Source organism: Eufriesea mexicana, unplaced genomic scaffold (assembly GCF_001483705.2).
Source record: "Eufriesea mexicana isolate 0111107269 unplaced genomic scaffold, ASM148370v2 scaffold1030, whole genome shotgun sequence".
Classification (NCBI taxonomy): domain Eukaryota; kingdom Metazoa; phylum Arthropoda; class Insecta; order Hymenoptera; family Apidae; genus Eufriesea; species Eufriesea mexicana.
In genome coordinates, this window is record NW_016909159.1 from 352,250 (window position 1) to 365,654 (window position 13,405).

At 28.9% G+C, this 13,405-nt stretch overlaps 1 protein-coding gene across 1 annotated transcript in view; it reads left to right on the top strand.

Moving 5' to 3' along the window:
• LOC108547430 (uncharacterized) overlaps positions 1-13,008 on the top strand; it is a 23,421-nt gene extending 10,413 nt beyond the window's left edge. Inside the window, exons 15-27 of the mRNA XM_017899960.1 lie at positions 330-507; positions 1,745-2,083; positions 2,677-2,907; positions 3,455-3,685; positions 6,478-6,637; positions 6,860-7,000; positions 7,630-7,775; positions 8,089-8,268; positions 8,597-8,803; positions 9,094-9,465; positions 10,810-10,969; positions 12,463-12,623; positions 12,800-13,008. Coding sequence (XP_017755449.1) covers positions 330-507; positions 1,745-2,083; positions 2,677-2,907; positions 3,455-3,685; positions 6,478-6,637; positions 6,860-7,000; positions 7,630-7,775; positions 8,089-8,268; positions 8,597-8,803; positions 9,094-9,465; positions 10,810-10,969; positions 12,463-12,623; positions 12,800-13,008 — 2,715 coding nt within the window. The remainder of the gene's footprint in view (positions 1-329; positions 508-1,744; positions 2,084-2,676; positions 2,908-3,454; positions 3,686-6,477; positions 6,638-6,859; positions 7,001-7,629; positions 7,776-8,088; positions 8,269-8,596; positions 8,804-9,093; positions 9,466-10,809; positions 10,970-12,462; positions 12,624-12,799) is intronic.
• The last annotated feature ends 397 nt before the right edge of the window (positions 13,009-13,405 follow it).

Consider the following 13,405-nt stretch of genomic DNA (forward strand, 5'->3'; position numbering starts at 1 on the left):
TATTAATATACTATTATTGTTACCGATACTAATTTTAACCATTATAGTACTTCATAAGTATTTTGTAAGTTTTGTAGGTACCGTCTAAAAATATTTTGAAAAATATACGATTTTTTATGTACCCATTAAAATTAACATATTTCTTAATTTAATTTTTTCTTATTTTTTTCTTTAGATCATAGAATATACTGAAAGAAATTTGACACTTAAAAAGTGAAACATCTAATGTAATTTGAACACATTCAAATTATGAAAGTAAATATTAAATATATTATGATTATAATACAAATATAAAATTCAATATTTTGATTATTATTTTTTTTAATAAGATCCCAGCACAAGAGAAAATTGACCAAAAATTCATTGATGGATCTGCTTTGAAAGCAATGAATAAATGTAGAAATCCTACTTATGATTCCAATGGTGCCTATTGTTATGCCTATACCCCATGGAAAGATGTAACTATTTCGAAACGATATTGTTCGATTCGAAATTGTAGATCGTCAGGTAATTAATATCTAAAAATTATTATATTTAGAATAATTTATACTATTTTATAAAACAATTGTTACACGTTATAAAATTTAATTATAATTTTATTATCAAAATAGAGAATATTAGAAGAAGACCTAATGTCTTGCCTACTTTGTATTACTTAAATAACTTGTCATGTATAGATTAATTAATATCCAAGGCAGATGTATTGGACAGTCAAGATAAGTAAATTCTCTGGTCTTGTCATGAAAAAAGGAAAAGAGTATATGTTGCATAAAAAATGAATAAAATATAGTAGATAGATACCTGCTTATACATACATAAAAAGGATATTGGTACCAGAAGATAGATAAAGATCACGTCAGAAAATAAGTTTATATTAATATTGATCTATCGAATCACTACATATGCAAATCTCCTTTAGATAGTTGGTCAATCTGGAAAAGTCACTGAGGAGAAACAAGTTTGACCAGCCAATGCATTTGTCTTGTACTTTAATTAGGCCCATCACCAAAGAAGATAAAGCCACAGAACATAGTGGTTTTAATACTTGTAATCATAAATATACAGGCTGTCCCAGTTCTTTCCAAGTAAAAGTTTTCTGTATATTCTATGTACAGAAATAAAAAGAAAATGTTATACAAACATAGCTGTTCTGAAAGCTTGTTAAAATTATAATAAAAGTATGAAATGTAAAAGAAAATGTTATCAGATTTATGATAACAAATTCAACTTTCTCAAAAACTTATTTATATTATAACATTATCTAAAGTATGTTAATAGATATGTATGTATATTTTATTTATATATTTTTTATTATAGATAACTATATATTATATAAATTTTTATACATCATTTACATCACTCACCTTACTATGTACTGTAAAGTCTATTATACATTACATGATATTATATAGATTTATGGCTATGAATGATTTTTCATTTAGTAGTTTATACTGCAGAAAAATGATATCCTTTTGTATGAAGTTTTATTCACAAAAAAATAAAATATTTACTTTAATTCATAAACCATGTTAATGTATTTAAGTTAATGAAGAATTTATCTATAGACAATAAGTGCTAAGTGTATCTTTATACACTTTTTAAAAGTTTTATACTTTAGTTTTCTTTTTTAAATTTCACTATTTAAAGTACCCAGTAAGCCATTATAAAATGTATCAAAACAAAGTTAATACAATATCATTTAAACAAAAAACAGGAAAGTCCACCTTCGTTTCTTACCTTTCAGATTGTCGAATGGCCGGAACCGCAAATGATTACATGGGAACACTTTCAAAGACTCGCTCAGGACGTATTTGTAGGAAATGGCCAATTGGACTCGAATCAGCAGTGACATCTATGCCCATAATGTCTAGGTCACTCAAAACGTCAACCGTAGCAGCTCCCCGTGTCGGTTCTACAGTCTTCCAGGAATACTTCAATGACACCCTTTACCCAGAGGGAAGTGCTAAGAACGCTAGTAATTATTGCAGAAATCCTTCACGCAATATCGCTGGCGCTTGGTGTTACACAACAGACCCTTCAGTACCTATGGATCTTTGCAATGTCAGAGATTGTGAAAAACCAGGTAAATGTATTAATTAAATTTTAAAATAGGCGTAAAATATGCCACAAAATGTTAAAAGTAGTAACATCAACAAAATTTATTCTACTATTATACAAGCAATGACATAAGTAATAATAATAATAATGATGACAGTTATAATAACTAAATGAAAAATTAGATATAAATGAACTATGAAGGAGGCGATTTTAAGTCGAGGAATATAAATGATGTAGAAAGGAGTACTGTATCTCTAATTTTTAAATTACAAGCAACATTCTTTTAAGTGATTTTAAGGTTAATGTTTAATTATTAAAACATTACTTCACAACGTAATTCAGGAAAGTATTTAATGTAAATTAAATATTAACAATTCATAATTTTTAAACACTTTAATAATTTTTTTTTTCAGTGAATACTATGTATTTTTAAAGATTTAAATTTTCTTTCTTTTATCTTTCTGCGTATATTATGATACTTTGTTAGTATCTAATAATACTAACAACGAGTGAATATGAATTGTTTTTTATTTAGTACTGATATACAATAATACAATATAAAATACAATTGTACGTAAGAGTTACGGTTTAATAATGGTGTTAAATTATGATTTGCAGACGAATATACTTTTCTAGTTAAAGGAGATGGTGTGGGTAGACGTATATATGTTTTACCTGAATACCGTTCGGAAGGTTTACATTTTTCCCTGAAAGCCTGGGAGCCGGATAATCCGGATTCCGTCACGTTTGTCTTTCTAGCTGACGATGGATTAAAATCGCGTTATATTCTTAAAATAGGATCCATCAGTAACGAGAACGTTCTCCTTCTTTATCAGTCAGAAACTGCAGGTAATCCATACGAATATTTATCAGGAATATTTCTTCACGTTATGAGAAAGTTTTTTGGTTTAAAGAAAATTAGTAATTACATACCGTGAAACTGGCAGTGAGAACGTATAAAGAATATTTTTAATTATTTTCTAAATATTCTATTTCTATTTCTATTTCTATTTCTATTTTCCAACAAAAATTTTATGGACTATATTTATGAAAATATTGAAACTTTCTAATTGTTATATTTGAGAATTGAGCTTTTTGTTAATTTGTATTCAGTAATTTTGCAATTTTTGCAAGTGAAATAAAATAATCCGAATAATTGATTTCTATGTATAAGATTAGATTTCAAGCCGGGTAAACAAATGACTAGTTAATTCGAAAGCACGTGCAAAATACAATTTATGAATATTGCATACTTTAAATGAAAAAGGAAAGAGAAAATTATATATGTGATATATAGAAACGTGGCAAAATTTGTTGGATACGAAAAGCATTTCATTTGTGAGATAAATGTTTTATTATGATTTTTACTTTGCAATTAAAATTTGTTTAATTACAGCTGTCTCTCTCGTGAAAAAAAAAGTTTTACCGCACTTACTTTACGTGGGAAAATGGAGTAGCTTCATAATTCGAATACCTCGTGGACAATTCTTGCTTTATTACGAAGATGATCCTAAACCGTTGTTCGAATGGACCCATCCTGACCCTCCTAATGCTTTCCTGCCCATGTATTACTATTATGGCACTGAACTGGGAAAGGCTGTTGGCTTTGCTTTTGATCATGACTCGAGTATGTTTAATATTTATTGCACTATAGATGAAATCTAATCGGGCGTTTTTGAGTTATATAAGGGTGAATGTGTAACACCAGTAAGTAATAAATATTTAATATTTTATATTAAATTGAGGAGAATATTCAGTACTTCGTTTTAATACCTTCAAACTAAATGTTTTAGTTTAGGTACGTGAATAAGCCAATAGTTATTTGAAATATGTTTATAAAATTTATCAAACTGAAATAAGTGTGTATTTTCCCTTGGCTTTTAACGTTTAGTTCATTAATAGTTTATACCTGATCCAGTATATTTCTTTAATTAATAAGAATCATTACTTTCCAGGTATGTTTCTCTCCTTTATGTAACTCAAAACAAAAATAGATAAATAATAATTAGGATTTGCATTAATAACAAAGATTGAAGTGATTTCAGATATACTTGTTATATAAAGGTCCTTTCCAAGACAGTTATGAAGAACTGGAATGATGTTATATATATAACAACCAAAAATAGTCCTATCTATAATAACACATTGGCGTCGGGGCGTTTAGAGACATGGTTTATGTGGGTACAGAATGATTTCATGTTCTTTTATCAATCGCATTAGATTCGAAGAAATTGTTATAATTTTTTGAATAAATAATATAACCATTTACAATTTTTTGAATTTATTTTAAGATAGATACATGAGAAACTCTATGACGTATTTTCACGTCATTTATTCCTAGTAAAAATATGGATGACATATATATACCATCCACATATCACCCGACGCTAATGTGTTAATTCTGGTTTCAATTTAACTAATTTTTAAAATATCGATCTTATATTGGTCTCATATCAATTCTATTGAAAAATTTTACAAGCGTAAGCAGAAAATTAATTTAAAAACTGAAATAAAGCCGATATTTCAAAAGGTACTGGAGTCGCAACAGAAATCAATATCTTCACAGATTTCGATTATTAAGTTTATTATAGAAACTAACGGTTCCTTGAAACTGTATCGAGAACCGGAATCAACCGTTTCAATCTCTTAATTACTATATCATATCAACGTCGATGTTCCACAGAACAAAAACAAACTACAAACTTATATAATTAGCTTAATCTATCCTCATTTACATTTTGATATAATTGTTATTATTCGTTCTACATTCATTCTACATTACACCGTTTAAAAAGTACTTTTGGAATTTCACGCTTGTCAATTCGGTATATTAAACTCGGCTATTCCACTATTTCAATGGTATTGTTCTTCTTGTAACCAGATACACTACATATGTTCCTGCTGCATGGGGTAGGAACCAATTGAAAACTCATTCAAAAAGTTAAAGACTCGCGTTCAAAAAGTGCTGCATAAATTGACATAAATTGACCGGTGTATTAATAATAGCATTTACAATTATACATTTTAATATACGACTGCACTACAGTATCCTTTTTATCTCCTGAAAATGATAATAATTATTCTTGTTAAAACATGATTCAAAATCAATGATACAAATTTTCAGTAATAAATATTTTATCTTGTATGACATGAAATTTGTTGTTTGCTCATTTAGTAAAGGAGAATGTATTTGCATCTGTTTTATCGGTTACGAAGATTACGTTGAATGTAATTCCTAAATTCTCGGCTGTAAATTGTAGAGGGCAGAAGCCTCTACCTTCTTTCATAGTCAGTATTTCAGAATATGAAATGCGAAGTCTATTCTATATCTTGTTTATGGTGATACGTCTATTGTATATATCGTATCCAAAATTAATCTAATTGACAACGGGACAGCATGATTCATAGCATAAACGAGTACATTACCAAAAGAAATCGATACCATCATTTGGTAAGTAATTTATAAGCAGTTTCATAAAATCAATAAGAGTATCAATATATGAACTAAAATAAAATCAATATAAGGATATATGTATACACATTATATTGAAGTGTAATCGAGACAGGACCGAAATATACCAACATAAAATTAATATTTTAAAAGTTAGTGAAACCATAACTGAAATTGATATCTCTGCTGATTTCGATTCTTTGTAACAGTTATAGGAAATAACGGTGCTTAGGAATTATTCCGAGAACTGAAAGTGATATAGATTTTCAACTATTTGTTAATATAAGCTACGTTTACCGAAATAATGTGTTTTATCAAATATATTTAATAATACGGACACTGATTTAAGATTTATATTCATAGGGGAAGATAACACTTTTGAATGAGAAAATACATAAATATGTACATAATGTAGGTATAAATAACATAATGTAAACATACTAAAAAATTTATACCATAATAACTATTTAATATGGCTTAAAGTTCATAAATAAAAAGAATAAAAATATTTGATTCAGTAAATCAATTTGATAGTTATTATGTTAAGTCATTATATTTAATTCAGTATATCATTATGAAGTAAAAAAATATTTATTATTTATCTATTCTTGTCATACATTGCATTACAATATACACATGTCCACATTATTTCCTTCACATTTCACATTTTTTTATTTTTTAAATAATGCATTTAGGGGCTTGTGTTTTATGTTTAATTTTATATTATTTAATTTTAGTACAACGTGCTTGCCGCGTTTTGACCTGTGGAGTACATTCGTATAAAATGTAAAGAATCTTGTGAGGTATCATATATGTATGTTTAATTTTTATTCTTTTTATTTATCAAATTTTTAATTTGAAAAATGAATTAATTTGTTATTCGATTTGTCACTATCTTGAAGTTAATATGATAAAATGTCCTAAAATTATAAATGAAGTTGAGTATAATTAATTCTTTGTACAAATAGATTGTCACATAGAAAACACGAGAACTGATCGATACACTAGAATTCTGTCGTTATCAACGTGGATTGACAAAGTAGTGGTACTTCCTGAAAAAGTGACTTTGCAGCTCCGAGGAAAAGGTGGAATTCTTTTACCATTGTATTTGACACCTGCAAATCCAGGGTAAATTTAAAGTTTTTGCAAATTATTTTTTCTTTTACAAGCCTTCTCAATTTTCTTATTCCTTAAATTTCGTATCATTTCAAGAAAATGATAGTATACATGTATATCTCAATGTACTAATTTCTATGATTCAAATAATTATTAAAATTGAAATTAATTGATGAATTATATTAAATCGAATGTCATTTTGAATAATATGTTTGAATTAATTTTTTTTACTAGATATTTTATGCTTAAACTTAATGATCCGGATCGTTGGATAATGTTCACAAGAAATACATATCCTTCTGTGACAGTCTTCCATAAACAAAAAGCACAAGTGCCTTTATTTACAACAAATTCGTGGACCAACATCACAATAAGGTAAATTACTAATTACACTGTTTTACGAATTTTAATCTGTAATGTCCATCGGATAATTCTTATAGAATTTACTTTTGTGAGCACGAATTCGTAATCGAAACTGCTCCATCATCCTCAGTTTCCAAAAATTGTGAGTTCTTCTAAAAACTAGCGTATGGCGTAAAAAGTAAGAACGATCAACCGATTTGAAAGACCGATTAGTCTACGCGATGTAATCCCAGATATAAGATAACTCCAGGCCTCAGCACTCTTCCAATCGGGCCTAGCCCACCCCAGCCACTGTCAACCTTGCCATGACTTACTCGAAGAAGTAAGGCAACCAACGAACCGACGAAACACCCAGAATCAAGCTGAGGGTCCTATGCGAGGCCTAGTAGTTGGACACGCGTGTGCTCTAACCCCACGTGAAGGTTCCTTAGTCCATCGCCGGCTGTACCATGGGGCAGGCATGCTTTTGCAATGTCCGACTGCAGGACCCTGACTACATAACATAAATTATTATCAAAGCTTTTCCGAAATATAATAATTTTTAATTGTCATCCTATATTTAATTTTATATTATATATACGTTATAAAAATATATATTATACTGCCGTTTATAATTACGTTTATATTTAAAAATTACTTAGGTGGTCTGGAAACATCATGAACATCTACTCTAATGCAACGAACGTGTTTCATTATCAACATATTAGTCCTCTTGTATTCTATTTCTTTTCTGTCGGCGTTGATTCCGGCAATTGGATTACCTGGTCTGTGAATTGTATACCTACAGGTAAAAACAAATTGTATCTTATTAAACAATTTCACACGTATAATAATACTTACTTATTAAATACGATAAATTTAATTAAATAATATTATGTAATAAATTATATTCTTATTTAGAATTTAAGCACAATTAAAAAGTATAAGTTTTGAAGTTTATAACTTGATATTATAATATTATACATAATTATAACAATAATCATATAATAGAATTATATGTAACAAAATAGTTGAACAATTTTGTTAATAGATAATAAAAAAATTGGATGATAAAAACTAATAAGAATAAGTTTGGTTGAAAGATATAGAGGGACTACCAGTCGATGGGGGCTGGTCGGAATGGGGACCATGGGCATGTAGCGCAAGTTGCAATGGCGGTACCGGAACTCGAAAGCGTCGTTGTGAGTCTCCAAAACCTAACATCAGAGGAGAACCATGCGTGGGACCCAGTACGATGACTGGACGATGTAATGAAATTCTTTGCGGTGATATAACAGAAGGTAAGTTTTAAAATCATAATTTCTTTCGGGGATCATAAAGAATTTGATCCGCCTCCAGCAATAATAATAGGATATATTTTTACTTGATGTAGGATAAAAATCAACCTAAGTGAAATGAATTCGCTTTTGTTCATTTTTACTTTCATGAATAGAGAAGTTTCCAATTAAAGGAAGCTCTAATTAATTGATTAAAACAAGTTTTTCAATGTTTTATATATCCTGATATTATTTTATTCTATCATTATGTATTGAAGTAAATATAAAAAATACAATGTTCAAAACTTGTAAGATATTTATAAAAATTATACATATTTTGTTTTCTGCACAGATACAGTAAATTTAATAAATCGAAGGATTCGAATGAACTATACAGCTTTTACTGTAAAGGAACATAATTCTATCACAATTAAATCAGATTCGGATATTGTTAAACTAATTACCACGGAATCACCTCGTTCCGAATTACAATGGTCCTTAAATGGCGTCTTTATAGAAGTAGAACCTGAGAGATTAGAGCTGAAAGATTATAACATCGGTAAAAAATAATTTCCTATACTAAAACTTCAAAACAAAAACTGATCCTACACTTCATATATATTTAGAGGCACTTATTCTGAAAAAAATAATATTTGTTGTATTTATTTAAAAATAATTATTTGGTAATAATTAACATTTATCATAGTTATTCAATGATAATTATTTAGGGATAATCAATATCTCTATATTAATATACAGTTAATTATATAGAGATAATTAATATGTATTTGTGGTAGTTATTTACAAATTATTAATCAAAATTAATTAATACGTACCATATTTATTTAGAGATAATTAAAGCTGTCCTAAATGATTCTGGTGTCTATGCAATGACATTGCGTCGAATCGATGGAACATATTCGATCATCAAAGTAATTAGTTTAGCGGTGATTCCAGCGAGGGAAAATATACAAATAAGAGAGACACTGAGTACAACCATACAATGTCACTGTGCAATTTTAGGACACATTTATTCAGAACTTCAGGTGTCCTGGCTACTACATAACAAAATATGGAAAGATTATGGTCTTACGCTTCCCGTTGCTGCTGACATCGAATACATTACAAAAATTAATAAAACACACAATGGAATGTGGCAATGCATTGTCAAACAAAACGATTTGGGTTTTAAGTGGATAACAAATATGATTTATTTTAAAGGTAAGAAATCATCATATTTAGAAGAGATTATTATACAATGTATTAAAAATGGTCATCTTTTAGTATTTAAAAGTAAATTTATAATACACATTTGTCAAAGTGTGTACTTATATTTTATATTAACAATTGTTAAAATTTAAGTATAGAATATTTATCGCATATTTTCATGAAATCCATTATAAGCTTTTTAAAGGAACTCTGGATTTGATCTGGTTTTGGTTTTAGTGTCTTTATTTATCGATTGCACTATTTCTTCTATTATACTTGATCCCCTATTATCTTTCAGTTATTTGATGCATGTACGTTGTTTTCCTTGTATGTTTGCATTTTTATTTAATAATAGATACTAAAAACAATTATTTTTATTTAGTACTTTGCATGTTCTTCATAAATATCAAATATTCTCAGCCTTCCATATCCAGAATAGTATATGACAACTAGTATTACAACCTGTACAGGATTAATTATGAAGTTGAAGAATATTATTATAATAATAATATCGTGCATCATTGCTGTATTTATAAGGAAACGTTCCTTGTTATTAGAATACCATTGAGAGAATATTCAGATTGTGGTGAATGTGATTAATAAGTTCTGCAACATAATAAAAGTTTTGTGCTCCTATGGTAATAGAATTAGCATCAATTACCCTGAACATAATAACCTCGCCATAAAAATGCAAAGTTCTATCAAATGCGAACTCATGGACCCTATAATATGATCATAAATATCTCTGAAGGATTATCAGAACTCAATGCTCATCTAAAGCGTAGTTACTTGTACAAAATGCAAAATGGAAAAAAATAAAAGAACACTAGGTGGCTTCTATAAAAAATATATTTCGCCTAAAATTATTATATAAAAATTATATTTATAAAATCAAGTGATTTTTTAATGTATGGACAATCTACTAAACGAGTCTTGGCAGAAACTTGTGAGAACCGGAAAAACCGGTAATAGTGTAGGTAACATTATATTGAAGACCTCCTAGGGATGTTATTATTTGAAGATTTCCCCTAAGTGAATTTCACACGGTTGTTTGCACGTATTCAATATTTCTTACAGAAGCGATTTAAAATATTTTGATCCTAAAATCATTTCAATATATAAAATTTTTTTGAAATTTATCTACTTATGATAACATAGCAAACTACCTTTTTAGTAGATAGTAGTTAATACGGCGATAATATTAAGTTTAATAGAAATTTAAGTTTTGAATTTAAATTTAAATTAAATAAGTTATATTCATAACAGATTTTTAGATATAGATATTTTAATTTTTAAATCCCTTATATTGTAATTTCGCTTGTTTTAAATAATAATGCCATTTTTATTATTTTTAAGTTTTGGGACCACCAAATTGGCGTACACACTTGATGGAAGATCAGGCAACGCGTTTCTTTTTTGGTTGGCTGCCAAATGAAGATTACGTTGGTATCGTCGTAATAGTCCTTTTTCTGGTTATAGTTGCAGCTATAATTGGAGGATCATATTATTACATAAGGTGTATATACATACAAAGTTACTTTCTCTATTTAATCTAATTTTTTTACTTAACATGTGATTATTTTACTGATATGTATTTATATTTTTAATATCACACCTCAGTGATTATTTAGTCTTCTAATATAGAATATTAAAAAACATAATTTTTTATAATTTTAAAAATTTTTAGCATATGTACATTCTTTTTCATTATATACAATCCTTTTAACAAATATATTTAAAAATGACAATATTAAAAAATGTATGTAATTCTATATAAGTATAGCAATAACTGAAACTACAGTGACAAACAAAAATTGAATATTAACAAAATGACAGTGTTTTAGTACAAAGTACTCATATTTTGTTAAAAAAAAGTATTTTTTAAATAAACATAAAAGATCTTACCGACATCAGGTTGATCATAACTTTGGGTATAAAGAAACATACAATTTACTTTATATGCATACCAAATTTCATATGGATTGTTTTATTAGTATGGAAGTTCTTTAAGACACCAGTTCACAGAAACAACTTTGAAGTCTTATGTTTCCTTTTTGCTGCATAATGAATCACTTACTTTGCCCCTGGTTAATCAACTATTCTAATATCATGTGACAAAACACTGATGTTTCATAAATATCTCATTGTATACCTTGTTTTCTTTCTTGCCAGATATTTCTTTCCTTTTCTGCCTTTAACGAACAAGGGCATTGACATTCAGCTCAATGTATATTTGTTATTCTTACGTTGCTCTTGCAAATAACTTATTTTATGATTGTATGATAAAATTTTCATTCTTTGCTATTTTTTGGATATTTCTAAAATACGCTATCTTGAAACATGTTTATGTGTTCCTTGTCTAAAAACATCCTAAAATGAAATTGTAATGCGTAATTCGTATTCTTTAAATATTCTATTAAATCAAGTGTATTTTACAATCTTTAAGTTTCCACACTAATATAATCTTTTATGATCATCTGTACATTATCTTATATACTTGCCTCTTACAATTCCGATTAATTTTTGTATATACTTGTCAATTTTTATATCTCCAATTTTGTATGTCACACACACATATTGGATTAGAAATCAGTATCTGGAAAAATATGGTATTCGAACAATAGGTTTACAAATTAATACGAATTAAAAATGAGAAAGAAGAATAAAATTGTAATATCATAATTGCGATGCTAAGATACTACTATTATGTTATTAAAATATTAATACTATTATAATACTAAAAAATTAATAGTATTAGAATATTCAAAAATTAATACTATTATAACATTAAAATATTAATATCATTATAATATTAGCAAACCTATCATAATATTAAGACACTAATATTATTACGATACTAAGATATTGATATTATTACAATACTAATCAATAGAATTAATAATAATAACTAGTAAATACTATATAACTGTTATGTAACTATTATATAACTACTATGTAATGTCTTTTAGATTAAATACTAATACGTTGTATGCTTTATTATACATTTAGATTTCGAGAAACCATGAAAGGCGTACTTGATCTAAGGAACGTACCTAGAAGTCCAAGAGGCTCCGAATATGAGCCATTGACGGATGAAGTGACAACTGAAGATCCAGGAACCACCGAAGATCAAGCCACCAGTGAAGACCAAGGGACTACAGAAGATCAAGGTAATATATCACTTTCCCAAGATACTTACTATGACATTGAATAACTAAATAAACATTAGTAGCTTACATTGATCCTCGATTAATCATTGATAATTTCCTCATCTCAGAATACCACGGCATCCGCAAATCCATGAACGAATGAATAAATATTCTACATCTAACAAATTAATTAACAGAAAGCACACCAGAGCTGCAGTCACGAAAGATAGGAAACTTCGCCAACGAACTGTCACATGGCATCGCATCTGATCCGGAAGAAAAAACATTACATTCGCATCAATCGTTACAACATCGATCAGTGGCAGAGCAATCCCTCAAAAACACGAAACCTGCCAAATTCATCGAGCTTCCGAGAGCATGGAACGCGCGAGAAAACCTAAATTGACCTCTCATCCGGTGGCTGAAAGCAGTGGATGATGGAAAAAAGCTGGTAATCGCGAAGGAAAAACGTACGAGTCGATCCCCGATCGATTTCGTAACTTTATTCCTTGGTGTTCCAGCGTTCGGTCGTAACGAATGAATAAAAGGAGAGGTTTTCAGGTGACGGGTAGAGCGAGCGGCGAAGGCGAAGAGGGCGAGAGAAAGAGATCAGAGAGGCGGCGAGCGACGAAGCAAAGGTGGAAGACGAGCCTGAGGAACGAGGAAGAAGGAGAGACGGTGGACGGAAAGCAGAAGGCAGAGTATGGTGGTTGAAGCGAGAGAGAACGGCGTGGAATCAGGGAGGCAGCCTCGGCTGGTTGGCAGAAGATCGCCGGTGCAGGCCCGAGGAAACGCGACGAAAG